Source organism: Myxocyprinus asiaticus, chromosome 21 (assembly GCF_019703515.2).
Source record: "Myxocyprinus asiaticus isolate MX2 ecotype Aquarium Trade chromosome 21, UBuf_Myxa_2, whole genome shotgun sequence".
Taxonomy (NCBI): Eukaryota; Metazoa; Chordata; class Actinopteri; order Cypriniformes; family Catostomidae; genus Myxocyprinus; species Myxocyprinus asiaticus.
This window is the reverse complement of record NC_059364.1, coordinates 39189372-39215766: the sequence shown is the minus strand read 5'-3', so window position 1 is coordinate 39215766 and position 26395 is coordinate 39189372. Positions and strand designations below refer to the sequence as shown.

Here is a 26395-nt window from a genome sequence, read left to right as displayed (position 1 = left end):
ACATTGTCACTAGTCGCATCACTGAGTGAAACATGAACAAGACGGCCATGTCTGAGAGATGGACAGACGTTTTTCGGGAGCTGGAGAGCAAGATCATCAACTTCGGAGTCTTAGCCAAGGTCGTGGAGTTTGTTTTATACCTGCCTGGCACATCTGCATCTGTGGAGTGTGTGTTCTCATTAATGAACGCAGCATGGACATCAAATAAATCTTGACTTAGTGTAACATTCATGAAGGTAATGCTTTTCATACATCTTAATTTTGGACTGGACTGCTTTGCATTTTACGATAAACTCTTGAAAGACAAGCGCACACTGAGAAAAATGGCTGCCAGCGAAAAGTACAAGGTGACAACAGTTACAGATGCTACTTTGCAAGGATACTTCAATTTCATTTTTGCTGGGAGGGGGCTGTCCCATTTTCCACAAGCAGGAATGTGGTCACCCTAACCAAGAAAGTATCATAAAAGTGTATTAAATGACTCATGTGCTCTACATTCCAAGTCTTCTGAAGTCATACTTTTAAGTCAGCTTTGTTTGAGGTACAGACTGAAATTTAATTTATTACTCTGATTATATTCCCCTCCAGTGAGCTGCTATACCCGCTCCATCTGGATTTTTTAACTCAAAACTGACTCAGACTGGTTTTGTGCACTGGATCAACCAATTAATCAAAAAGATCAGACTCAGAACAATTAATTATGATAATTCTATTGTGCTTTTTTGTAATTTTGAAGCTTGACAACCTCATCCTTATTCACTTTAATGTAGAAAAAAGTGGCCAGGATATTCTGAAATAATTCACCTTTTGGAATATTTTGTGTTCATTTTCAACACTATGTCTATTGTTTAATTATTTCACACAATAGCTGTATTTATTTCAAATAAATTAATGCCACTTGCTTTGATATTGTAATTTAATGCAATAACATTCATATATTTTTAAGTATCCAAATGCTTTTCTGTTATGTTATTTATTTTGTTGAATGGAATCAATGCAAATTGTTAATAATAATAAAGATTTGGGTTCATAGACAGATAATCAATATTAAAAGTTTAAATATGAATGTGCAATAAATAATGAAAAAACAAATTGCCAACACACTGTAAAGAACAATAATTTCAAAACAGAAAATATTTTTAAACCTTCAAATGTCAAAATATATTACAAAATATACTACAGGGACAAAATGTATTTCTATTATACATTTTATACCCTACATAAATTGAATTGTTTGTGGACAATAGCAAATTCAGTTTTACAAATATTTTTTATAAATATACAGTATACTCTATTGTACAATACTTACAGAATTAAGATTTTAAAATGTAGAAAAATGTGCAAAAACTAGTTAGGGTGAGGAAAAATATCTAATACATTTTTGTAAATATATTTTATATGTTTATAAATGTATTAGCCTACTGTGTGTTCAGTAAGCACAGTTCAACAAAATCCTTAGCCAAGTAAAGATCTGTTTATATTAGATTTGATAGAACAGTAGATATTGTGTATGTGAGTGTTTATGACATCAGACAAAATTCAAACTTTTCGATATGACAGTAAAATATAATCATTGGATTTCTCATGCTTCGCTGAGGGAGTGCAGTTGTCGTTCGGTGTAGTTTACAGCATGGATCAGCGAGTATCACGGAAAACGTATCCTTTGGAAATAAATTACCATATAGCCTACTGTAATGAAAAATTACATTAGATTTAACAGGATAATACATGCAATTGTATTGTACAGTACATATGTCTAAAATACAGTACAATTATGTTTGTTTGGATGTAAAAAGTATGATTATACTATATAATTGACAGTAAAAGTCTATATTATATTTAGTAGCTAGACAATACTTTTACAATAAAACATGGACTTTTATAATAAAATATTGTCACAATTACATTTTTCTTAGTCAAAAATATGAGTCACCTTCTAATTTATGGTGAAAAACAATAAAAGCATGTTCCCAGAAGACCCAGAAAAATATGTCTCTTCTTATTTTTTTATATCAGTTATGTACATTGGGCTGATTTGTGGTACATTTATGTTGTTTAGTTTATATTTATTGCATTATTAGTGTTACACACATGGTGTTTTTCCTATGAGTGTGTAATACTGTGAATTTTATGTGTGTATTAGTCATTTTTCACTTGAAGGCCAGTTTTTTTCACAAACACACCATTGCGCTCATGTCACGTGATGCGTCAATTGCTGGCAGGAAGCAATTTTTTAAAGATAATAAAGTTTTAATTATCAATTTATTTTTTACACAAACCTATCGATTTGCTTCAGAAGGGGCAGTGATGGCTTAGCAGTTAAGGCTCTGGGTTACTGATCAGAAGGTTGGGGGTTCAAGCCCCAGCACTGCCAAGATGCCACTGTTGGGCCTTTGAGCAAGGCCCTTGACCTTATCTGCTCCAGGGGTGCCATATCATGGCTGAATTTCGTTGTATGTGTGCAAATGTATAATAAATACAATTATAATTAGAAGACATTAATTGATCAAGTCCTGTGGATTACATTTATGTTGCCTAAATATGCCTATTGGACCGTCAAACAGCCAGCAGACTGATGGCACCTGTTTACTTATATTATATGGACAAAATGAGCTGAAATGCATTGAGAAAAATCTTCATTTTGGTTCTGCTGAAGAAGGAAATTCATACACATCTGGGATGCTTAAAGGAAAGTAAATCATGAGAGAATTTTAATTTTTGGGTGAACTAACCCTTTAACGCTTTAATTCTTTATCTAAAGATAATACCTTTATGTGCACTTTGTTTACGGCTAGTTAACATATGACAAGGACATGAACATAAAAATTTTAGATTACAATTTACAAGTGCTATTTTAGGTGTTGCAAAATGGCTCCATTTCTTGTGGTTTTTTTTTTTGGTTTTGTTTTTTTTTTTCAGGAAGTTGCATGAGGAGTACATCAGCATCGTAAGCAGGCTTCTCTCAGTCACTGTTTTCAATTCAAAACATCTTATATGAATGTTAATCACAATCTTCAAATGTTTTTCAGTAGAAAAACTGCCATTGACAAAAATTGGTCCAATACTAAATCCTTACAGTATTTGGGAAAACACATCCATCTAACTATCATAATAATTGTTTTTCTTCTAGCCTGATCATCCTGAACCCCTTCCCATAGAAGTGGCTCTGACTATCCTGGCCAACAAGGGGCCAGCTTCACCCATATAATTCAGCTGCTTGACTGGAGGGAGCAGGCTGAATTTTATATCATGGTGCTGGAGCTTCTCTCACCCTGTGAGTATTTGTTTGTATTTGTGCACCATCATGGCGGCAGACTGAATGAAGGGCTAGCATGGTTTGTGATGAGACAGGCCATGCTAGCTGCTGATATGTGCTGTCGGCGCGGAGTACTGCACCGGGACATCAAGCTTGTGAACCTCATTGTCAACAGCGACACCCTGCAGGTCAAGCTGATTGACTTTGGGTGTGGGGAACTCCTTAGAAAGAGTGCCTACATGACATTCAGTGGTAAGTATTATCCCTCAAAGCTGTTGTTTGGGACATTTTGAATCATATTAAGTGTTTTTGTATGTCTTAGTACTGAATGGCAACAACAAACCATGAGCAACAGGACAGTCACTTTTTCAGTTCTACTGAATAGGAACCACTGCAATGAATGAATAAACACACCAAATCACTTCTTACATGCTAACTGATTAAGAGAAAATATACTTTGTTAATGCAAACTTACATATTTGACAAAATACATTTCCTATAGGCGCACGACTATACAACCCGCCTGAATATTCAGCGATAGGCAAGTACAAAGGCAAGCCAGTGACCGTCTGGTCATTGGGAATGCTCCTCTTCCTGATGGTCTGTGGACGTAATCCATATGACATTGACCTGCACATGATGGATGCCAAGTGCTGGTCAAAGGCTGGCTTGACAAGGGATGAGATCTTCATCACAACAAAGAAGGCCAATTGTAATAATAAAAGAGACAGAGCAGAACAAAGAAAGCATGCAGGAAAAGTAACACTTAAACCAAGTGGCTTCCCAAAATGTGGTTATATGGATATTGTAGGAATATTTCCTGGAATTCTGAACTGAAGTGAGTTTGTACAGCTTAGAATAACATGAAAAAGAGAGCAAGTGTAAAGTATATAGTGATAATGTTTCCCATCTTTCTGAACAGATTGCAGCAATTTGATTCAGGCTCTCCTGCAGAGTGAGCCAAAGCGGCGGATGGGTCTGGAGAAGATACTTTGCCACAACTGGTTTAAGATATTGAGCCTAAGGTCAACTAAAATTATTTTGAAGATATGTTTACATTTGAAAGATTTTGAACCTTTTTTGTTTGTTTTGTTTGATTATAAGACTATGTACATTAGCTTTCTAATGCTTTTTACACCATATTGTCAATCCACGTGCACAACACAGATAATAAGTTGTATGTTCATGCCTTATGAAATATGCTTTCTTAAATTCTAAAAATGTCAAATTCTGTTCTTTAAGAATGTTGCCCCCCCTTTTGGTTGTTATGTTGTGGTAACAGTGTTTAAATGTGGTATTAAACGTAATGTATTTAATTCCGTTTTAGGTCATTGCATAAGTTGAGACAAGAAAGGAGCTCCCAGTCACTGCTGCCCCCTCTTTTCTCTTTTTGTCAACTTTGTGTTTGGCGGGCTGACATGAGTGGCCTCTCCATCCTTCCAGCCTTTGCGTCTGGCAAGGTTGGCAAGCTCTGGTTGCGTCTGGTGCCTTGGCTTAAGGCAGCAATATTTGCATCTGGCGGTATTGCTTGCCTAGGGATGTGTACATAGTGTATATAGTTTGTGTGCTTGCCACTGTATGAGACTACACCATCCCCTCATCTCTCCACCTTGAGGCCATTTAGAGACATTTAATTGAATAAGATGTAACTCCACACTACGCCGCTCCAGAAGTACCTATTCTGGCTGCCAAAGAGATTCCTGCCATGGCTGTCTGGAGCTCCCTGTTATGGCCGCCAAAGAGGTTCCTGCCACAGCCGCCCAGAGGTTCCTGTCATGGCTTCCAAAAAGGTTCCTGTCACAGCCGCCCAGAAGCTCCTGTTATGGTCACACCAGAGGTTCCTCACACGGCATCACAAAGGTTCCTCTCATGGCTGCCCAGAGGCTCCTGTCCTGTTATGGCCACTGTAGAAGCTTTCTTCATGGTTACCCAAATGGATCCTGTCATGGCAAAAGGACCCTGGCCCAACATCTTCCTGTCATGGTGGCCCTAGTGATTACTGTCTCGACTGCCTTGGTCCCAGGATTCCCTTTCAGGATCACACTGGTCCTAGAGCTGCCCATCACAGCCAAAGTAGAGGTTCCAGTTATGGCTGCTAAATAGTTTCTTGTCCTGGACGCCCAGAGGTTCCTGTAATGGCTACACTAGAGTTTCCTTGAAGGCTGCCCCAGTGGTTCCTGCTATGGCCGCCTAAAGCTCCCTGTCATGGCTGCCCCTAAGCTCCCTGTCACAGCTGCCCAGAGGTTTCCGTCACAGCCACCCAGATGTTCTGTCAAAGCTGCCCAGAAATTTCTGTCACAGCTGCCCAGAGATTTTTTGTCACAGCCACCCAAAGTCTCCTGCTAATGCCTCCAGAGGTTCTTGCTACGGCTGCCAAGGCGACTCTTTCATGACTGCCTTGAATGTTCCTATAAATCTGACCCATAGGTTTTATCAAGGCCACCCAAGAGGTTCCAACTATGGCTGCACAAAGCTCCCTGTCATGGCTTCCCTTGAGGTTCCTGTCATGACTGCCCAGAAGGATCCTCTCATGGCAAAAGAATCCTCCCATTTCATGCCCATCTTAGTCCCAGAGCTCCCAGTCATGACTGCCCAGTGCCCAGTTCCTCGAAAGCCCTGTCAAAATTGCCCATAATGGCCAATGAAGGTTCCTGTCATGGCCATTAAATAAGTTCTTGCCTTGGCTGCCCAGAGGTTCCTGTCATGGCCACCAAAGGGGTTTCTGTCACAACCGCCCAGATCTCCCTGTCATGGCTGCCCTAGAGGTTCCTGTCACAGCCTCTCTGAAATTTCTGTCACAGCTGCCCAGAAATGTATATCCCAGCCACCCAGAGGTTCCTTCAAGGCCACCCCAGTGGTTACTGCTATGGACTCCCAAAGCTACCTTTCACAATCACCCAAAGGTTTCTGTCACAAAAACAAATATTTATCTGTCACAACCACCCAGAAGCTCCTGCTGCAGCTGCCCAGAGGTTCTTGCTACAGCCGCCAAGACACTTCTTTCCTGACTGCCCCAAAGGTTCCTGTAAGGCTAATGCATAGGTTCTTATCATAGTTGCCCTTGAGGTTCCTATCATGACTGCCCAAAATGATCTTGTCATGGAAAAGGATGGCCGCCTTGACCCCAGAGCTCCCTGACATGGGCGCCCAGTTTGCTGAGCTTCCTGCTTAGGTCTCACAGTTCCCTGTCATGGCCATCCTATGTATTTCTGTCTCGACTGCCCCAGTTCCTTGTACCCTATGCTGTCATTATTGCTGTGAGCAACTTGCACAAACTTCTAAGTGGGAAACTGCTGTGCAGTTGAGTCACTTACAGATCCCCCTTTCACTGTATGGAATGTTCTATCACTTTAAGAGGCATGCTCTACCATGTGTCACCACAAATTAAAGAGTTTATCTAATGCTGTATCTAAAATGGAATAATATTAATATATCGAAATAGCCTAATAAATGGACGTGAATATTTTTAGGATATCATTTTTCATTTTTCCCCAAACATACCACAGGCCAGATTGGACTCTGCATGTCAGTGTGATTGACACCCCTGATATAATTGTTTGATTGCTTTTTTAGAGAAAATAAAAGTAATTATAACTCAAATGAAAATTTGTTCTGGCATTATTTGAACATGTTAATTGGCATAGGTGCAAACAAAGAAATATGTGACAGCTTGTAATGATATGAATGATAGAGAATGTCTGAAAACCTGATTAACAAACAAACCTGACCCGATTTATGTAAAAGAGTCCAACCAAATAAGCAGCCAAATTTGACATGGACTAAAAAAAACACAAAACATTCACATGGAATACAGTTATGGTGTATAAGTAGCTTTAAAACTGTTTAAAAAATAAGTAAGTGTACATTTTTGTAATTCACTAAGAGGGGCACCTTGGGCCACTGTAGCCTACACCCGTGCACATGCCTGGCTGGCACTGCCGCCTTGGTCCCAGAATTCCTCTTAGGCCCCAACCAGAGCTGCAGCCAAAGACTGATCCAGTCCCACAGCCGTCACCTGAAACTGACCCCAGCACAATAACATCAGAACATTAGCATACTTCAATGTATTATATACATTGCATTATTTTTGAAGACATCCTCACTATGCAACATTTTATCCAAGTGCCTAAAACTTTTGCACAGTACTGTATATATATATATATATACAGTACTGTGCAAAAGTTTTAGGCACTTGGATAAAATGTTGCATAGTGAGGATGTCTTCAAAAATAATGGCATAAATAGTTTTCATTTATCAATTAACATCATACAAAGTCCAGTAAACGTAAAAAAAAGCTAAATCAATATTTGGTGTGACCACCTTTGCCTTTAAAACAGCCCCAATTCTCCTAGGTACACCTGGACACAGTTTTTTTTTTTTTTTTTTTTTGGTTGTTGGCAGATAGGATGTTCCAAGCTTCTTGGAGAATTTGCCAAAGTTCTTCTATCTCATTTGCTTCAGTCTCTTCTTGTAATCCCAGACTGACTCGATGTTCAGTGGGGGGCTCTATGGAGACCATCTGTTGCAGAGCTCTAAAGCTGAAGATATAAATAACCATCTTAAGACAAAGGTTTTTGGGAAGAATCTTATGTGCCTAAGATTTTGCACAGTACTGTGTGTGTGTATATATATATATATATATATATATATATATATATATATATATATATATATATATATATATATATATTATTTTATTTTATTTTTTACAAAAAAACGTTATCATAAGATTATAAACACATACAATATTATTTATTAAAAATTTTAGTCTTTTATTATTTATTTGGGGGGTTCTCTGAAAAATGAGACCAATTTTTTGCAAATAGTCCACAGTATGTGTGAATGGTGAGCTTTTAAATTTGAGTGTGAAAAATCGCAGGCGACAGCCCAAAAACGCACCAGAGTTTAAGGGGATTTATCAGCTAAGAACATACAAAACAGGCTTCCGGAAAAAGTTGGAAATTGTGCAGTGTGCTAAAATGCCATGCTGAATATAGCCAATATTATTTGATCAGAGTTCCAAAAGTTAAGACATACAGTTATTTCACATTTTTAATTCAATTTAACATTTGGAAGCAGGGTTACCACCCGTCCCGTAAAATAGGTGATCGTCCCGTTTTTTAAGATGAAAAGTCGCGTCCCGTATCGAATCAATACAGGACGCAATTTGTCCCGTATTTTAAACTGGCGAAAACGTTCAAGATCGTTAATTTAAACTTGATATTCGTTGTAAATGTTGCCTAATGCGGGTAAGGGACCGTTTAAAAAGTCACATATTGTTCTAAATATATTTCAGTGTGCTAAATAAACTGCTTTTGTGAGGAAACAGCTTATCACTTAATTAATTGACCGCCTTTCCGCTAATCTTCATCACGTTTTACACTAAACAATCCTTTTGAAAATGTTTTGAGTTTACTACGATAAAATTGCTGCTTTATTAGAGAAGACGCGGGCAATTTTGCGACAGGTAGGTGTCAGTTGACGGCTCTCCCGTTCATCTGTATGGTATCCGCAAACAGTGACTTAATGTCGTAACACGCTTAGTTGACCGTTACGCTCTCGTGTGGTAAAAGAGCCGAGGTGGTTTCAGCGTATAGAAGATCTCTGGTATGCTTGGATTCTGTTTAGCATAGGGTAGAATTTCTAGTGTAGCTTCTGTAGGTCCCTCCACGCCTGTGGAAGGCAGTAACGAGTTGCTGCAACCAGACGTTGGCGCACAGAGAGGTGAAATCATACCTGTTCCACAGGAAGCAGGACTGGACTTCACTTAACTGTACAACAGGCAGCAAAAACGACTTCAGGCTGGGCAACGATACGCTACCACGGAGAAGAAAACTTCATCCACCCAGGAGGAAAGTCGAGAAGGAGGGGAGGCCCTGCAACACCGGAGGTAAGTCAATCCGGAATTTCAGAGGCCAGCGAGTGTGTTTTTATGTATTTATTTATAAGAGGCCGCACTGACAGCTAGAAACACCCCATCTGCACGCGCCGCTTGTAGTGCTGACAGCTGAGTTGATTGTATTTAAAGCGTTCCAGTTTGTTGCTTCGCGTCACGTCTCGCGCTTCCAGTGTTTGACGGGATGTTAGCGTCAGCAATTCGCTTTCCCCACATGATACAGAAGAAAAACAACGCGGTTTGACTGATTTAACGCCTTCAGAGGAGAGAACGGACGGGCTGTTGTTAGTCAAGCCTCCGTGAGGCGTGAACTGAACCCGCGTGAACACATCAGGCCCATTTGTTGCAACACAGCGCTATTTAGCAGCATAGCTAGCGGACTTCTACCAGCTGTGAAGAACGAAAGACCTATTTTCATCATGGGGTGTAAATGTCTAACAGCCCAAATAAATCGCCATAAGTCTTTATAAACTGAACCTGGTTTGTGAAAATGACGGCAAACAAATGTGTCTCAAGACCGCAGAACAAACTTGAAAAGCTTGAGTTTCATCTTCAGTGTTCCTGCTCGCTAATAATCGTCATAACTCCACATACCTTGTGTAGTTAACTAGACGGTAATGTTAAAGTGCTTTTGTAGATAAAGTTAAGTACTGGATACTAAGGGGGTGGTGATAGTATATGAAACTTTGATGAAAGGTAATTTTACGATGGTTTTAACGATTATAGACGACCGTATGGGTGGTTGGCATGTGAAAAATGCAACATTATTTTTTATTATTGAGTTTAAAATGCATTGACAGCAGTTGTTCAAGACAAACTTTCAAGATGACTCATTGCCTATATCTGGTGTGGCACTTTATAGCATTTAAAGGAATAGTTCACCCAAAGATGAAAATTATTTCATCATTTACCCACCCACCTGCAGCTCTTTTCCATACAGAGAAATTTAATAGTAAGTGACCATGGCTGTCAAGCTCCACAGAGTACCAAACAACACCATTACAGTAGTCTGTACAACCATATTTCAAGTCTTCTGAAGCCAAATGGCAGCTTTTGTGCAAGGAATCGCTGAAGTTCTCAAATTTCATTCACGTTGGTGTTCAGAATGAAAAATGAGAAGTCAATGTGTCGCACAGGGTTTGAAGTCATTGATGCCAAAACGTCACTTGCTCTCGCAACATGCGCCAGGTCAGTTCAAGATTGTCTATGAATGTCAGCTTAAATTTCGGTCTGTTCCTCCATCACAAATCCTATTGTATGGCTTCGTAAGATTTTGAATAAAATGTAGGAATTATATGGAGTACTGTTAAGGTATTTTAATATGTCCTTTTTGGAGATATGATCTATTGTTGTATGGAAAGTTTCTTCAAAATTTCTCTCTTTGTGTTCCATGGAAAAAAATGGGTTTGGAGCAATATGAGGGTGAGTAAATAATGATAGAATATTCATTTTTGAGTGAACTATTCCTTTAAAATGACACAACCCTATTAGACATTGCAGCAATTCACTTCTGATTACCAAAAAATGTTAATTTTAAACCTCATCTAATATGCTGCCTCTTCATAAATTCTCAGCTACCATGGTGGGTGAGCGCCGCAATGGGAACCTGCTGGTTCAACTGGGCCCGAAGCAGCAGGCGTACCCAGAGGAGCTTATCCGTCAGAGGAGGACTCACGATGGCCAGACAGAGTACCTGATCCGCTGGAGCCTGCTGGCGGTGGAGGATAGCAGCAGTTCAGGCAGAAGCAATGAGGCAAGTGGAGGTGGTGGCAGTAGTTCGGGCGTTGACGGCTCCAGTGGCTCCACTTCAGGAGAGAGCAAGACGGAGAGCATCTTAATGTGGATGTCCACTGAAGACGTGTACGCCAACTGCCCAACTCTGCTTGGCAAGCGCAAGTCTGACTCCCAGAGGCCTCTGTTGGAGGAAGAGGCCCGGCCCAGTGGGCAGTTCCCCACTGATGTAACGTTTGATGAGGGCGAGCTGTCAGACATGAAGGAAGATGTGAAGAATCTTGTGCGGCGCGCACGCAAGCAAATGGCAAAGAACAGCGATTTTGGTATAAGCATCACGCACACCATTCACGTGCTGAGCGCCTATGCCAGTATCGGCTCTCTGGTGGGGGTGTTCAAGGAGACAGGAGCCCTCGACCTGCTCATGGAGCTCCTCTGCAACAAAGAACGACAGACCAGACGTAGTGCCGGCAAGATGTTGCGAGCCTTGGCTTCTCATGATGCAGGTATTTCCTTCTAAAAATCTGCTTTCTGCATTGATCTAAATCATCATTATCAGGGTCTGAAATTAACACTCGCCAAGCTCCAAATGCGGGGTTGATTTGGCCAGTGAATTTCGCAGTGTCGCTTTTTCCTTTCTATGTCTATGATGGCTTCTAAAAGTAATGTTGCAGTTTTGTTCTCAAGGGGGCTCTGTTCGCCTACAGTCAGCAAGTCCACAAGTGTTTAGACAGTACGGCCTTAAGCTAGTTTCCCGCTGATCATCGATATCCTCAGTTAGCGATAAATCTGTTAGCAAGAAAAAGGCAATGTTCAGGTCCGTCCATCAGGAAGGAGGGAAGACCAGTCTCGGATTTCGAATGGAAGTGCGAGTAAGTTTTAATTTCCCACCACTACACACACAAATAACAGCATCGTATTACCGGAACCGAGTGATTTTTATGATATACAGTTCTTAAACGTGGACTTAAATAAACAGACAGTGTTTTTCAGTGCTGCAACACTGGTACTGAATCTACAGTGTGAGCCAGCACAGTGTAGTCTGTTCCCAAACAAATGACTGTTTTAAGCTGGTTCTTTTGCATCTACAGCGCAAAAGATAATGCACGACCAGTGTAATCTGAATTTTTAGAGAATCAACAACTACAGTGCTACCAGTGCTGTCCAATTTCCAGACAAATGACTCTCATGAGCCAGCTGCTCTTAGTGAATTAACAAGACTTTTGATTCAGTCAGAGCTGATTGCATAAATCTGACTGAATTAATTGACTCACAAGAAATAATGCGTGAACTGTTTTTGTGCTTAACATTTAGTTTTGTTGTAAGAAGTGTATAATCTGAAGACTTTTTTTTAAATGGACTTTAAGGCTTTTAAATATTTCATAAATAATAAAATAGTAAAATACTTAAAAAAAACAACAACAAAAAAACAAACAGCTCACTATTAAACATTCATACAGTAGTTTTTGTTTGTCTCATGTTTATCAGATCCACTTTTAAAATGCAACAAAACAATAAAAAATTGTCCTGTGAGAGATCTGGCTAGTAGACTAAAAAGTTAATTTCGGACCCTGATCGTTATTAAGTTTGGCAGCTTCAAAATGATCTCAGAACTTTTGGTTGAAAATGATTATTATTTTTTTCTCGTCTCTGATCCCACATTTGAGTTATTTCGACCTCAGTTCTAGTATAACTCTCACTTCCTAGCGTATTTTTCCAGAATGAAAAGTAATAGTAAATTAACTTCCCTTCCTTACAATCATCTAATTACTGCTGATACTAACTTCATTGTGTGTTTGGTCTAAGTTAAATCTTAATGCATTCAGTTATGCACAACCAGTCAGAACTGTGGACAATTTCTGAGACAGTGAAGTCCTTTCACTAAATTCATATAATCTTTTTATCTAAAGGCTTATGCTCAAATACTCTTAAAGTATCCTAGGTGAAGTTGGGTGAGAGAATGCCCAGAGTTTTCAGAGCTGCAAAAGTGTGGTTACTTTGAATAAGCTTAAAAATATGGGATATGAGATTTAACTTTTATTATCTAATGCATTATACCCATAACTCCATTTGTTCTATTTCATGGTTTTGTGAAAAAATTCCAAATATTTGACTGGTGCTATAGAAACATTGACTTTTATTTTTTTTTCTTTTGCTCTTTTATATTAATGGGTAAGACAGATTAGACACAGTAGATTTTTAACATGCAGATTTAATTCAGCCCCCTCATTGAATATGAGCAACTGGATATGATGTCACACTCCAAGGCTTCTATTTAGAATAAATAATATATACGGTTGGGTATTGATAACGTATTTCCTGATTCGATTCAGATTCACAAGTTTCGATTTGATTAGGATTCTGGTGAATTTAGGGAATATATCAGTTATTATTTCCATTTTGCTTGCATATGAAAGTAATTCTCTCTCAGCTAATGCTAATATATTGGAAACCTTCTAACTTGGTACATTTGGAAAATATTAATAAAAAACAATTATTAGGGCCCTAATTATGCAGTTTAATTGCTATTTATTAAAAGCTGATGTAACTTTTTCAGTGTTAAAATACTTTCTCCCATCCCAGCTTAAAATGCAGAGATGACTATAAGTACACCATTCATAGATTAATTTTCTCGAAAACTGTAAACACTGTGTCTCTGTGGTGCTATAAAAATTCCTGTTTGTTTTGAGTGACCTGCTTAGACCCACCCCAACAACATTATTCAACCAATGGTGTGAGTTGTGGGTGGGACTAAATGACTGTTTGAACAACAGCAGATGAGGGGTGTATTCAGAAAGTTTAACTGTTTTGAAAAATTTTTTTAGTTGTGCAATCCCATTTGGTGGCGTTAAGGTGGTTGCACAAAAGACGAGAAGAGCCACACCATGTCGCGGCTATGAAACACGAGGCACATTGATGCGGTTCAAGTGGCAGTACACACAAAAGTTAACCAGGTTTTTCCCTTCAAGAACGAACAAGGCTAGAGTAAGCAATATATGTCCATTTATAATGATTGAGGTCGAATTTAATGGAAAATATGCGAGCTGCACTCTGTGGCGTGGCAGAAATTTGATCAGCCTCCAGAGTCCTTGCTGGGCCTGCCCGCCGAGTGGTGGCGGTGTGCATACAATCATAGAAAACAATTGTTTCAAATTTTTAGAATGCGCCATGTCGTCTACCAGATACGTCTGGTGTGTGACCACCTTTAGTGTTGCAGAAATTGCATACTTCAGCTTTAACAGATATAATAATCAACACATCCAAAACTGAGGTACACTTTTAACGTAAAAGTTAAAAAACAATATTGGGATTTTAAGAATCAATTTTGGGGAGGGCCTGGGTAGCTCAGCGTGTACTGACGCAGACTACCACCCCTGGAGTCGCAAGTTTGAATCCAGGGTGTGCTGAGTGACTCCAGCCAGGTCTCCTAAGCAACCAAATTGGCCCAGTTGCTAGGGAGGGTAGAGTCATATGGGGTAAACTCCTTGTGGTTGTGATTAGGGGTTCTCGCTTCAATGGGGCGCGTGGTAAGTTATGCGTGGATCATGGAGAGGAGCATGAGCCTCCACATACTATGAGTCACCGCGGTGTCATTCACAACGAGCCATGTGATAAGATACGCAGATTGACTTTCTCAGAAGCAGAGGCAACTGAGACTTGTCCTCCGCCACCCAGATTGAGGTGAGTAACCACGCCACCATGAGGACCTGCTAAGTAGTGGGATTTGGACATTCCAAATTGGGGAGAAAATGGAATAAAAAATAAAATAATAAAGACATTTTTTGGATTGTTCTAATGAAGATCACAATTGATTGGAAAATCAATATTTTTACCCAGCCATGATAATTATGCATTCAAAATGGTAAATATACCATCTACTTTTATATTACGGGGATATTCTGGGTTCATTACAAGTAAAGCTCAATTGACAGCTTTTGTGGCAAATATTGAAAATGTATGCATAAAAATGTATTTGTCCCTGCTTTTCTTTAAAAAAAGCACAAATCTGGGTTACAGTGAGGCATTCACAATGGAGGTGGATGGGGCCAATTTTTGGAAGGTTTTAGAGGTCAATCTGGCCTCATGCCAATTTACATCTACTATAGGTCAAAACTCAAAAGTCTTTTCACTATATAAATTTGCAGGTCAGGTACACAGTGAAATATGAAGATTCTACATTTGTGCTTGTTGCGGCTCTCTTAAGAGGAGTGCAGAAGGTGTGGCTCCTAGATTCCAGTGTGCTGTGAGATATTGGGAATTGTGAGTCATCAGTGAAGGGCTGTGAGGGGGGACTGTGTCATAGCACTCTTAGCAATGGCTCTTCATCCTCAGCAGTAGTTGGTAAAGTCTATAGTTTGTGCTAGATAAGACTCACTTGTTTTAAATAATAAACTAAAAAAGTTTCTGTTTTAGAGCTATGTGTAAAATTAGACTAAAAGACTTGTAATGGTTGTAAATTGTCATAGAATCATAGAGGCAAAGTGATCAGACTTTCTTTTACTTTCGTTCTTTTCCTTTTTTGAAAGGGCATGCATCTTATGAAGGGGGGCCTCCATTTCCTCCTTTCATTCATTTCTTCCTTATTCATACTCTTCTCCACAGGATGTGCTTATTCATTTCTAGTTCCTCACATTAGTATGAGTCATGTCATTCACTTGAGAGTAATAGGGAGATCACAGGAATGTGGCTGATGTCACAGTTAGTAATCCTGTGTACTGCATTCAGAAACCAGTGAGGTATTTGTCCCTGTTAACTCATTTCTGCCATGATAGCATTTGTTTGTACTAGGGCAATATATTTGCGACGATAGTATAAAAATTAAGCATTAAAGAAATATCGCACAGCCTTCGTTTGTACTGAGGAATAGTTCACCCAAAAATTATAATTCTCTCATCATTTACTCACACTTTTGGCATTTTAAATGCATATGACTTTCTTCCGAGGAACATAAATGAAGATATGGTCATAGATGTACAGTTGTGCTCAAAAGTTTGCATGCCCTGGCAGAAATAATGAAATTTTGGCATTGATTTTGAAAATATGACTGATCATGCAAAAAAAAACAAAAAAAAAAAAACTGTCTTTTATTTAAGGATAGTGATAATATGAAGCCATTTATTATCACATAGTTGTTTGGCTCCTTTTTAAATCATAATGATAACAGAAATCACCCAAATGGCCCTGATCAAAAGTTTACATACCCTTGAATTTTTGGCCTTGTTACAGAGGGGTTTAAAGGTTTAAATGGCAATTAAAGGTTAATTTCCCACACCTGTGGCTTTTTAAATTGCAATTAGTGTCTGTGTATAAATAGTCGATGAGTTTGTTAGCTCTCACATGGATGCACTGAGCAGGCTAGATACTGAGCCATGGGGAGCAGAAAAGAACTGTCAAAAGACCTACGTAACAATTGAAATTGAACGTAATTGAACTTTATAAAAATGGAAAAGGATATAAAAAGATATCCAAAGCCTTGAACATGCCAGTCAGTACTGTTCAATCACTTATTAATAAGTGGAAAATTCAGGGGTCTCTTGATATCATGCCAAGGTCAGGTAGACCAAGAAAGATTTCAGCCACAACTGCCAGAATAATTGTTCGGGATACAAAGAAAAACCCACAGGTAACCTCAGGAGAAATATAGGCTGCTCTGGAAAAAGACGGTGTGGTTGTTTCAAGGAGCACAATACGACGATACTTGAACAAAAATGAGCTGCATGGTCGAGTTGCGCATAGGACGCTCTTGGAGTTTCCAGCACGACAATGACCCTAAGCACAAGGCCAAGTTGACCCTCCAGTGGTTACAGCAGAAAAAGGTGATGGTTCTGGAGTGGCCATCACAGTCTCCTGACCTTAATATCATCGAGCCACTCTGGGGAGATCACAAATGTGCGGTTAATGCAAGATGACCAAAGACTTTGCATGACCTGGAGGCATTTTCCAAGACGAATGGGCAGCTATACCACATATAAGGAATAAAAGAAATGTGTTTTGCCTGCTCACTCATGTTTTCTTTAATAATGGTACATATATTACCAATTCTCCAAGGGTATGCAAACTTTTGAGCACAACTGTATAATGTGTTTATATTCATACAATGTAAGTCCGTAGGGTCCAAAACTTTATAGCGATATGGCTACAAAAATTATATCTCTATTTTTCAGTCTATTGACAATTCTCAATAATTATGTGTTTGTAACAAATCACAGAAGTGTTTTTTTTTTTCTTTTTTTTTTTTAAATCAGAGGAACCGTCTTTTCATCCAAATAGCCATTGTTGCCAATGTTTTAAAAGCATTAAATAAAAAAATCTATTTGAAAATAATGAAGGCATGTTTCTCACAGTTTTTTACTAAATGAACACGAGAGAGTGATTAAATAATTTTAATGAATATGTATTTTTATATTTTATATAAAATATTACATTGTAGCTTAATTAAAAGCATTATTTACCATAATATATTTTTACAAAAAAATAATTTGTGCAAAAATTACTTATTTTTTGGAGTCAAGTTGAATATCGCATAATACTAAATTATTACTGAAGGACCCAGTCAAGTTTATTATACTCTAATACTGAATTATCATTGTTATTTTATGAATTAGATTTGTTTTATACAAAAGTCATATATTTCTGTCCTATTTACTTTACCTGGAGCTTTTATTTTGACACTGAAAGTGCAGCGACAGTGTGTGTTTGACAGTTTACAATGTTCCACATCTGATGAAATGCTGTCATCTCCTAATTTTCTGTTGAACTGTGCTACCTTTGAAGATTTGTATAATAACTAGAGGTCAACTGATAGTGGATTTTGCTAATACCCATAACTAAGGTGGTGGAAAAGGCAGATAACCGATTAATCGGCTGATAGTTTTTAAAATTGATTCATAGAATTCTACAACATATTCTTAGTTGGCACAGACATAGAGGTCAGAGTCCAAAATTAATAAAATCCCAGATGTAGTTTTATTTTTCTACAAAAATCCCATTAATAATCAGAAAAAAAGAAGATTGGGTGCATAACATGGGACTTTTAACACTAGACAAGCCTAAAACTCTTATTTTGAAATGACGGAGACTTGGCTCCGTTACAGTGCTCTATATTTAATAATGACCAAATAAAGCTTTTTATAGCCTATATTATTATTATTATTATTATTATTATTATTATTATTCACAATATGAAGTTGGAGACACAATGTATGTGCTGATGAGGGACATTTCTGTATAGTTGGATTTTTCTTTGCATGCCCTCGCTTCTGTTTAAAAAATTTAATTTTCAGAGGAACAGCAAGGAATAAAAAAATAATTGCCAGCTATCAGTATAGATTTTTGACAATAACCGATAGTTCCAAATAGCAACTATTGGCACAGATTAATCAGTAAAACCGATATATCGGTCTACCTCTGGTAATAACTTGTATGCTTGAAATTGCAGTACTTTTTTCACAATGCATGTGAACTGCTCTAAAAGAGATAAAAACATGAGCCCATGAACCCCGTGCATGCACAACACCATGCTGATTATTCTGCAGTGCACACAAACCATGTTTATCTGTCTTTAATTAACGCCTTTTGCAATTTAATAATCACATATGACCATATCGCCATATTGATGTTATTTTTAGTGTAACTTTAATGTTCCAGGTTGACTGTGCGAACTATACTGAGGCTTTGCAGACTTTAGCAGCACTTGTGTGACTGACCTTTGACTGTATCTTTTTCAGGCAATGGTTTCTGAGAATAGTGAAGAATCAGCAAATAGTTGCTGGTCATGTAGTTGTGCTGTTGGTGAGATCTGGCAAACTCATGTTTTCAGACAGAGCTCTCACATGCAATTGCAAGGTTGCTTTTTCTTTCTCTTTTTACTTTCTCCTCTCTCTGGCCCAGTCCTAAATGGCACACTTTATCTGACCTTAATTTGCATGTGTCTGTGAGTTCCATAAAACTTTAGGGTGTCCCATTTGTCATTTTATGGTTCAGAATGGTTCTCATGAGTGCCTCACTCATGTGGGCTCCACAGGTCTACTACCCGACAGTTCATGCAACATCATCTTGATTAATCGTAGCTTATGGGAATTCTGTTGCGGAGAAATAAAAGATGCAGAAGAAGTGAAATGTACAAGTTAAAACAGTTCAGTTTGAGTTTTTTTTTTTTTTTTTTTTTCTTGGAAGTTTAACTTCCTAAAAGTCTCTTAAAACTAAACTGCTTTGTTTCAAAGAGGAGTTTAGAATTACAGTGACGAGAGTATGTGAACCCTTTGGAATTAGCTAGTTTTGTGCATTATTTGGTCATAAAATGTGATCCCATCTTCATTAAAGTCACAAATATAAACAAACACAATGTGCTTAAGCTAACAACACACTAACAAGTATAATCTTTCATGACTTTATTGAACACATCCCATTAAACATTCACGGTGCCGTTAAACATGACCCGCACAGTGTGGGTGGGTGTCTGCCCCTCTCTGAGTCTGGCATAGTTTTGCCAGCATAGGCTCTAAAGGGCTCCTGTGTGCCATCCCTTCTGCTATTGACCTCATGCTTAGCACAGCAGGGAAAGAAGTGTAGTGTGTGTCTTTCATAAGGATGGGCATTATGACCAAATTCTTATATACCGTTGTTGTAATGTACAGTATTGGGCGCTTCGTTCAGGAGTGGGTTTGGTTATAATCAATAATGAATAATTATCAAAGATAATTATTAATTATTAAAATCAATAAAACATTGATTAGAATCACCATTAGCTTATTAATCCTTCAAATCAACCATCATCAAAGATAATTATTAAAATCAATAGAACATGGATTCGAATCAACATTAGCTAATTAATCCTTCAAATCAACAGTCATCAAAGATAACTATCAATTATCAAAATCAATAGAATATTAATAAGGATTAATATTGCCGGGGCACCACCCTGGAATCAGTGACTAATAACCAGACAGTATAACAGTCTCAACATAGGATTGTTTTCATAGGAAAGTCGACATCCGGAGAACATCAACATTCAAAATGAAAACAGTGAAGGCTTGAATCCAAGAATCTTTAAAATATAACAAAGTTTATTGATGCAGTAATATAAATTAATAATCAATACAACGCAGTCGATAAACTTCCGACTTCCAACTACAAACAAAACTGTAACATGATTAGATATGGTAACAAATAAGCCTATATTACATGAGAGGAGGATGTGTGTGTGTAAGGAGAGGAGGAGGAGGGCACAAAATGGCGTAAATGGCTCTCATGGAGAGTACGTCATGCAAGGTTTTCGGCCAGAGAATGTGGGTGGAGAGACTGGTTATTGGCGTCTGCCCGTTTAACGCATGTCTCCGCTGGTACGATAATTTAGGGACAAAGCTGGGCTCTATCGCCAAGTTATCTGTTTGCCAAATGTGTGTGCGGGTATGTTTGTGAGGGGTCGTATGTGTGTGCGGTTAGTACGAGAGAGAGAGAACAGTGACGGCACCGAAGCCGGTTTTAGCGATCGTGGGAGAGAAGGCAAGCATTAGTTTTATCACTCGGAGACACAGTGAACGGCTCGTAATCAGCTCACCCACGATGGTGGAAATGCACAAACAACCCAACGTGGTTGGACAACAACACAGCAAATCTCATTCATGATAACAGTAAGTTACAATAATACCCTAAGTATTATTAAAAGCAATGAGCGGACTCGGCAGTCTGTAAACTGTATAAGCAATTACCTTGATACACAAGAATAACACACTATAATAATCTATATCTGCCCAGATGTAAACCTCTTACATGAGTTGTGTGAGGACACGGGTAGAATGTGTGTTTGTCCGTTGTTCTCGGCGGGTTGGCGGCGATATCAGAAAAGTCGACTCGGTTGAAGAAGGAAGATATATCTTCTTCACTTCTGCAGGCAGAAGGGTGAGACGCGGATTGCTCAGCTGTCTCCTTCTGATCCGTTAGCGTGCTCTGTGGAACATGGAGAAATCTCGGCTCGTCCAGCGAGATGGAGATTGTATGGCCAAAGTTCAGGTACGCATGTTACTTGGGCAACAAGGCTACACCTGGGAGCAGCAGGGCTGCAACTAGACACAGCACATACTGTCGCTGGAAGCATAGTTTAGGAGGAATCTCCGGGGTTTTATACACTCGATGACCTCATGGTTGAGGGACACGTTCTGTCGTGCGTTTCATCCAATAAGTGTTTAGAGTTTGATCCTTCAGAATTTCACACCTAGGTGTAAAGTGAGCAAGGCTTGATGGGATCTGTAGTCTGTTTAGGACTCCCTTTGTTTGGTTTTGGTGCCGTTTGTGTTATCAAGCTTTGAGTGTTCCTACAGGCTGCAGTCAGGCTTTATGACTGTATGTAGGTGTGCCTGCTATCTGTGTACATGAGGCCCAACAACAGTGACTAGAAAAAGTGTCTGAACCCTTTGGAATTAGCTGGTTTTCTGTATTAATTGGTCAACATTTTTTATCTCATCTCCATCAAAGTCACAGGTATAGACAAACACTTAAGATAACAACACACAAACAATTATAATCTTTCATGTCTTTATTGAACACATTCCATTAAACATTTACAGTGCTGTGGAAAAAGTAAGTGAACCCTTGCATTTAATAACTGGTCGATCCTCTTTTGGCAGAAATATCCTCAACCAAGTATTTTCAGTAGCTGCAGATTAGACCTGCACAACATTCAGAAGGAATTTTGGACCATTCTCCCTTACAGAACTGCTTCAGATCAGCCATATTCTTAGGATGTCTTGTGTGAACTGCTCTCTTGAGGACATTCCACAGCGTCTCTATTGGGTTAAGGTCTGGGCTCTGACTTGGCCACTCCAAAAGGTGGGTTTTCTTTTTTTGAAGCCATTCTGTAGTGGATTTACTTTGATGTTTAGAGTCATTGTCCTGTTGCATCACCCAACTTCTGCTGAGCTTCAACTGGTGCACAGCCACCCTGACAATATCCTGTAGGATATCTTGATAAACGAAGCAGCAAAGCAGCACCAAATCATGATGCTCCTTCCACCGTACCTCACCGTTGGGATGATGTTTTCATGTTGGTATGCTGAAGTGTTGTGGAGTGTCAAGGTGGTCTTAGGCAAACTTCAGGCGCACAGCTATGTTTATGTTGGAAAGCAGCGGCTTCCTTCGTGGTATCCTGCCATGGACACCATGTCTGATTAATTTTTTCTGTATATTTGGCTCATGAATGGAGATTTTAACCAGTTCCAATGATTTCTTCCAGTCTTTAGCTGTTACTATAGAGTTCTTTTTCTTTTTATCTCATTAAGCATTCTGCGGTGTGCCCTTTTATAGACAATTTGTCTAACTGTGGACAGATGAATATCTAAGCTCTTTGAGAGAATTTTGTAACCCTTTCCAGCTTTATGCAAAGCAACAATTCTTGATCATAGGTCTTCTGAGATCTCTTTTTTGTGAGGCATGGTCCATGTCAGCAGATGCTTGGTGTGAATAGCAAACTCTAAATATTTGAGATTTTATAAGTCACAGTAGCTCTAACCCACACCTCCAATCTCATTTCATTAACTGGATGCCAGGTTTGCCAACTCTAATTAGCTTTTGTTGATTTCATTAGCCTAGGGGTTCACATACTTTTTCCAACCGATGCTGTGATTGATTTATTCAATATGTGAAAGAACAATACAATAATTTGTGTGTGATTAGTTAAAACAGATCATGTTTGTTCATTATTGTATGAAGATCAAACCAGATTTTAAGACACATTTATACATAAATGAAGGTAATTCCAAAGTGTTCTCATACTTTTTCTTGCCACTGTATTTTCTTTAATAAAAACATTGTCAGTGTATTAAAGAAAAACAAATTCAATGAAATGTGTCCAAAAAAATTTAATTTTATTTGTTTAATCTGAGTCTCATTATGCTTAATAATGATGCATAATGATTGGGGTTGATCTATTGTTAGAGGCAACCTACGAGGAGGTAACCTTTCCCCAACAGTACTAAAGAAAAGCCAATGCTATTAGCCATTAGACCGTAGCCTTTTCAAAAACCACTTTACAAATAATAGGCTCAGACTGTCAGAAATGTTTTTGTGTTGCATAGTAACACTGACATCACTTTTACTCACTTTACTCTCATGATTGTTGATGGCAATGCAAATGGAGCTGCAGCCAGCTGACCAGCACCATCCCAGCTAATTTTAATATAAACATTTAATTTTTTTCAACTTTCTTATATTCATCATTTATCACTTTTTATTTAGATGCTGTCTCTCAGTGTTTTTTTTAAATGGTGCTGATTTGCATGACAAAGGTTTGTTGTAACACTGTGTGCTAACAAGGCACAAGACAGTAAAGAAACCAGCAATAAAAGGTCCATGTTTATCAGAATTTTTGTCCTAACAGCCACTAAAAGCAGCGAGTCACAGAATGTATTTTTGTTCATTTGGTTTCTGTTTCTGCAGATTTGTACCGAGTAGCCCCGCACACAGTAAACATTTAATTGGTCCAAAATGCACTCCACATAGTTAAATATTAAACATGAAATATGTACTGATTAGCTGGAATTGTGTAGTATTGGTCAGCATTTTCGCTTATAGTTTGGACTGAAAAGTTACTGGTGCTGGCAGAGAGTCTCTTTCTTGTAGTGGTCGACTGAAATGACCGAAATGATACATCATACCTAAAGAGTGGGATTTAGGATAATACATTAAGGCATTTGAGACAAGTGGGCATTGTTATCGGCCGATGGCGATAAATGATCATACATCATCCTATATATCAGCTTGGCTGATATATCTGTCTATCACTACTTTCTTGTGCATTACTTTGTTGTGTGGTGATGTCAGAATCATGATGTAGGAGTAAGCACATGTGCACCAACACATTGAGCTGTGGCGCTCACGTGGTTGACATGAGTTTGAATCTGGATTGCATCATTTCCCATCCACTTCCCAAATTCCTTTCTTAGCCCATTATTTCCTGTCCTCTATACCTTCTACAATAAAAGTGGCAAAAGCCAAAACATACTGTGGTATTAATGAAAATGGTGTTGTTTCGCTTCCACAGGGAGTCGTGCCTATGTGCTTCTGTCCCTCAGCCAGCAGGATGGCATCGAGCAGCACATGGACTTTGATAACCGTTACACACTGTTGGAGCTCTTCGCAGAGACCACCTCCTCTGAGGAGCACGGCATCTCCTTTGAGGGCATCCATCTTCCGCAGGTACTAATCCTCCAGGTGGATCACAAGGTTTTGGAAAGAGCTCTTGTGTACCTGTTGTTTTGAGTGCTATTATGAATGGTAGACAGGACACAGGAGAATATCATTTTTTTTCCAAACGGCATAAATGATGCCTTCTCTGGTCACTTTAAATAGAGAACAATCACAATAGCCATGCTGTAGGTTTGTTTAAAAATAAGTTCAAATAAAATTGACCAAGTGAGTCCTGAATATTTTTAAACCCCATGTGTTTCAATCCTCCGAAGCTCTCAGAGTGGAAAGTAAAGTCTTGGAAGGGACTAGGGCATAGGGATGATCACTTCTAAAAGTAATGCTCCTTATACAGTGCATCCGGAAAGTATTCACAGCGCTTCACTTTTTCCACATTTTGTTATGTTACAGCCTTATTCCAAAATGGATTAAATTCATTATTTCTCAAAATTCTACAAACAATACCCCATAATGACAGCGTGAAAGAAGTTTGTTTGAAATCTTTGCAAATTTATTAAAAATAAAAAATGAAAAAAATCACATGTACATATAGGTGCATCTCAATAAATTAGAATGTCATGGAAAAGTTAATTTATTTCAGTAATTCAACTCAAATTGTGAAACTCGTGTATTAAATAAATTCAATTCACACAGACTGAAGTAGTTTAAGTCTTTGGTTCTTTTAATTGTGATGATTTTGGCTCACATTTAACAAAAACCCACCAATTCACTATCTCAATAAATTAGAATATGGTGACATGCCAATCAGCTAATCAACTCAAAACACCTGCAAAGGTTTCCTGAGCCTTCAAAATGGTCTCTCAGTTTGGTTCACTAGGCTACACAATCATGGGGAAGACTGCTGATCTGAAAGTTGTCCAGAAGACAATCATTGACACCCTTCATAAGGAGGGTAAGCCACAAACATTCATTGCCAAAGAAGCTGGCTGTTCACAGAGTGCTGTATCCAAGCATGTTAACAGAAAGTTGAGTGGAAGGAAAAAGTGTGGAAGAAAAAGATGCACAACCGAGAGAACCGCAGCCTTATGAGAATTGTCAAGCAAAATCGATTCAAGAATTTGGGTGAACTTCACAAGGAATGGACTGAGGCTGGGGTCAAGGCATCAAGAGCCACCACACACAGATGTGTCAAGGAATTTGGCTACAGTTGTCATATTCCTCTTGTTAAGCCACTCCTGAACCACAGACAACGTCAGAGGTGTCTTACCTGGGCTAAGGAGAAGAAGAACTGGACTGTTGCCCAGTGGTCCAAAGTCCTCTTTTCAGATGAGAGCAAGTTTTGTATTTCATTTGGAAACCAAGGTCCTAGAGTCTGGAGTAAGGGTGGAGAAGCTCATAGTCCAAGTTGCTTGAAGTCCAGTGTTATGTTTCCACAGTCTGTGATGATTTGGGGTGCAATGTCATCTGCTGGTGTTGGTCCATTGTGTTTTTTGAAAACCAAAGTCACTGCACCCGTTTACCAAGAAATTTTGGAGCACTTCATGCTTCCTTCTGCTGACCAGCTTTTTAAAGATGCTGATTTCATTTTCCAGCAGGATTTGGCACCTGCCCACACTGCCAAAAGCACCAAAAGTTGGTTAAATGACCATGGTGTTGGTGTGCTTGACTGGCCAGCAAACTCACCAGACCTGAACCCCATAGAGAATCTATGGGGTATTGTCAAGAGGAAAATGAGAAACAAGAGACCAAAAAATGCAGATGAGCTGAAGGCCACTGTCAAAGAAACCTGGGCTTCCATACCACCTCAGCAGTGCCACAAACTGATCACCTCCATGCCACGCTGAATTGAGGCAGTAATTAAAGCAAAAGGAGCCCCTACCAAGTATTGAGTACATATACAGTAAATGAACATACTTTCCAGAAGGCCAACAATTCACTAAAAATGTTTTTTTTTATTGGTCTTATGATGTATTCTAATTTGTTGAGATAGTGAATTGGTGGGTTTTTGTTAAATGTGAGCCAAAATCATCACAATTAAAAGAACCAAAGACTTAAACAACTTCAGTCTGTGTGCATTGAATTTATTTAATACACGAGTTTCACAATTTGAGTTGAATTACTGAAATAAATGAACTTTTCCACGACATTCTAATTTATTGAGATGCACCTGTAAGTATTCACAGCCTTTGCCATGACACTCAAAATTGAGCTCAGGTGCATCCTGTTTCCACTGATCATCCTTGAGATGTTTCTACAACTTGATTGGAGTCCACCTGTGGTAAATTCAGTTGATTGGACATGATTTGGAAAGGCACACACCTGTCTAAATAAGGTCCCACAGTTAACAGTGCATGTCAGAGCACAAACCAAG

General features: G+C 38.8%; 2 protein-coding genes across 5 annotated transcripts in view; one reads left to right on the top strand and one right to left on the bottom strand.

Moving 5' to 3' along the window:
• The window catches only part of LOC127412406 (prosaposin-like), a 245168-nt gene that overhangs the window by 206795 nt on the left and 11978 nt on the right, over positions 1–26395 (bottom strand). The window lies entirely within an intron of this gene.
• Positions 8803–26395, top strand: part of LOC127412404 (cullin-9-like) — a 72985-nt gene continuing 55392 nt past the window's right edge. For 3 of the 4 annotated variants that reach the window (XM_051648727.1, XM_051648724.1, XM_051648723.1), the window contains exons 1-3: positions 10438–10575; positions 10728–11390; positions 23921–24075. In XM_051648727.1, coding sequence (XP_051504687.1) covers positions 10554–10575; positions 10728–11390; positions 23921–24075 — 840 coding nt within the window. In that variant the 5' untranslated portion in view covers positions 10438–10553. Of the gene's footprint in view, positions 9148–10437; positions 10576–10727; positions 11391–23920; positions 24076–26395 lie in introns of those variants that run through there. The other variant, XM_051648726.1, reaches the window with a different exon arrangement.